This window comes from Cololabis saira, chromosome 14 (assembly GCF_033807715.1).
Source record: "Cololabis saira isolate AMF1-May2022 chromosome 14, fColSai1.1, whole genome shotgun sequence".
Lineage (NCBI taxonomy): Eukaryota > Metazoa > Chordata > Actinopteri > Beloniformes > Belonidae > Cololabis > Cololabis saira.
In genome coordinates, this window is record NC_084600.1 from 5,934,594 (window position 1) to 5,937,757 (window position 3,164).

The window sequence follows — 3,164 nt, forward strand, 5'->3', positions numbered from 1 at the left end:
GAGGGAAGCAGCTCCGTGGCCGTCCGATCCCCGGCCTTCACGTCAGGGGCCCATGCACTGCCCGCGGAGAGGATGATGATGATGACCATGAACAGCAAGCAGCACTTCTCCATGCACCCGGCCCTGCACGAGCCCAAGTTCCCCGGCCTGCACTCGGGCCCGGAGGGCATGCGCAGAGTGTGCGTGCCCGCCCCGCAGGTACGTCCAGGTCCGAGACAGAGAGAGAGAGAAAACCCCGCATATATCACAATGGAAATGTCTGTAAAGTTGATTTGACAGGACTTTGTTGTAGCTGCTATCTCTCCCCTCTTCCTCCTCCACCCCCTCCCCTCCTCCCCATCCTCCCCCTCCTCTCATCCACATGTCTGTTTCAAGCAATACTCTTGCTTCCATATTAATTTTTATGACCCGCGCTTTGAGGAGGGTTCTCTCTCCTCTCCTCGCTTTTGGAAAATGTTTTTTAGATCCTGAGAGCTTGCCTGACACAATTCCCCACTGACTCCAGCATGCGCACTCTCGCTTCCAGCTGCAGGGCAATATATTCGGAGGCTTTGATGAGAGCCTGCTGGCGCGGGCGGAGGCTCTGGCGGCTGCTGACAACCTCGCCTCTCACGGCAAGAGCCACCCGTTCAAGCCCGACGTGACTTACCATACCATGAGCAGTGTCCCCTGCACCCCAGCACCCTCCTCCTCCTCCAGCAGCGGCGGCGGCGGCAGCAGCAGCAGCAGCGGGCCCCTGGCCCCCCATCACCACCACCACCACCACCAGCACCACCAGCACCAGCTGGGGCCGAGCCTGGAGGCCGGGGAGCTGCTGGAGCAGCTCTCCTCCAGCCTGGTGCCCGGCATGGGCCCCCCGGAGCCCGGCATGGCGCACCACCACCCCCACCACCACCAGCACCCCCACCACCACCTGCAGACCATGGGCCAGCTGCACCAGGCCATGGCCAGCATGGGCCACCCGCACTCCCTGTCCGTGCACGGCGGCATGGCGTGCGTCAGCGACGTGGAGTCGGATCCCCGGGAGCTGGAAGCGTTCGCAGAGAGATTCAAGCAGCGCAGGATCAAGCTGGGGGTGACGCAGGCCGACGTGGGCTCCGCGCTGGCCAACCTCAAGATCCCCGGCGTGGGCTCGCTGAGCCAGAGCACCATCTGCAGGTTCGAGTCCCTCACGCTGTCCCACAACAACATGATCGCGCTGAAGCCGGTGCTGCAGGCGTGGCTGGAGGAGGCGGAGGCCGCGCACCGGGAGCGCAGCAGCAAGCCCGACCTGCTCAGCGCAGAGAGGAAGCGCAAGCGCACGTCCATCGCCGCGCCGGAGAAGCGCTCCCTGGAGGCGTACTTCGCCATCCAGCCCCGGCCCTCCTCCGAGAAGATCGCCGCCATCGCGGAGAAACTGGACCTGAAAAAGAACGTGGTGCGAGTGTGGTTTTGCAACCAGCGACAGAAACAGAAACGGATGAAATACTCCGCGGTGCACTGACTGACTCTCCCCGCGCATCATGAATAAAATAGCCTACTACATTTTTGATCGAGTGATTAATAATATCCCGAGTAGATCAACTTACGGGGATTTATCAGCAACTCTTCACGTCTCTGGGATCGGATCCAAAATAGCCGACTTTTTCTTTTTCTTGTCAGTCACTCATTGTTGCACTTTTTACCATTTTTTGTTGTTGAATTCTTCACGTGTAGATCTGTGAGCACGGGGGACTCTGATGTTGATAATGTAGTTATCTTGCACACTGAGAATGAATTTCATCCTAACAGTCACATTCAGGGATATTTTTCCAACTGTAAATTGTAGTTTGGAGTTCATCTAAATCTCTATAATAATATATGAAGAAGAAAAAAAAAACAGAAAAAGAAAAAAAGTATTTTCTGATTTGGATATGATTATGTGCAAAAAAAATACACCTTTATATCTTGATATGTTTTCACTTTTTTATCCTTAAGCGTTTCAGAGAAACGTGAGCTCAAGGATAAAATGTCTTTTTTAAGAAAACCACTTTAAGCACTATTTCTGAGAATGAATCCGCTCTCTTTGTGAACTATGTGCTCGTGATTTAACGCACAAAGAATGGATAATTCCAGTAAGTTGTTTTTTTTTCCCACAAGCTGTGACACCGAGTCTGTTGATCTTGAATTATTTAGAAATGGAAATGACACTGTCAGTTCTGGGGCACTTCCGTTTGGCTGCTGCTATATTTGAATATTTTGATGTGTACATGTTTTTGGAGACCTGCAGGTGTAGACTATTACAGGTATCACCTAATCTGAGTATTTATTTATTAGGAAGGGATCCTCACCCTTGATTTCACTTGATTAAAAAAAAGTGTGTAGTGTTTAAAATGGAATAAATTATCGGTTATTTTCTAAAATTCCTCTGGAGCGATTTTGTTTTTGTATTTTAGAAAAATGGTGCAGGGCCTGCCGTGCACGCGTGCGTCCTGGCTGCAGAGCTGCAGGGAGGACCAGACATTTATCACCACATGTTGGGGCGCAGGGGGGGAAATAAGAAGAAAAAAGGAAAAAAAACTTTGTAAACAGGTTGTTTTCTGGGCTGTATTATTGATGGATCCCCTGATCTCTGCTGCTATCAAATATGCATTGTTGTGTATGATCCAAGCGAGGGAAGGGAAAGGGCGCGCCTCCGTTTCACGGTGGGTTTTCACACCGCGGAGCGAGGAATGCGTGTCCCGGACACGCTTCTAATGGCTCCTTTCCCTCTGATTAGTGCAGGTTCAATTATGGATGCTTTCGTGTTGCTGCTTCTGTCGTGCGTGGGATTTGGGATGATTAAGTAATGAGGATGTAATATTAATTCTAACGCCTATTGGTATAAAACTGGAGTAATGTGGCGGAGGTTGGATGGGAACTCAGGTGAGATGCAGGAGAAGACCAGGAGACACCAAGTCAGGCCATGTTTGAGCTTTTATTTACTTTTTAAAAATGTATTTAATGCTAGCATTTCTTTTTAATATTAGTTATTTAAGTATTTATTTTCAAAATAAATGTTATATTTAGATTTTCTTTTTGCTTTTCTATTTTTTCAGGTTTTGTTTTTTTTGATATCAGCATACAGTCGTGATTTTTAAAAAGAAGGTTTGACTGTATTATTTATTTGTTTCATCTTAATTTCGTTATTTTATTTATCTTATTTT

General features: G+C 49.3%; 1 protein-coding gene across 1 annotated transcript; it reads left to right on the forward strand.

The window, feature by feature from the left end:
• Positions 1-2,852, forward strand: pou4f3 (POU class 4 homeobox 3). The gene is made up of 2 exons (XM_061739474.1): positions 1-198; positions 527-2,852. Exons 1-2 carry the CDS (start codon positions 73-75, stop codon positions 1,481-1,483), a joined length of 1,083 nt encoding a protein of 360 aa, XP_061595458.1. The 5' UTR covers positions 1-72; the 3' UTR covers positions 1,484-2,852.
• The last annotated feature ends 312 nt before the right edge of the window (positions 2,853-3,164 follow it).

Excerpts from the sequence above, each read along its gene's own strand:
- pou4f3 (XM_061739474.1), top strand. The coding sequence starts at position 73 with ATGATGATGATGACCATGAACAGCAAGCAGCACTTCTCCATGCACCCG. Across the intron at positions 199-526 it reads TGTGCGTGCCCGCCCCGCAG|CTGCAGGGCAATATATTCGG; the intron begins GTACGTCCAGGT and ends TCTCGCTTCCAG.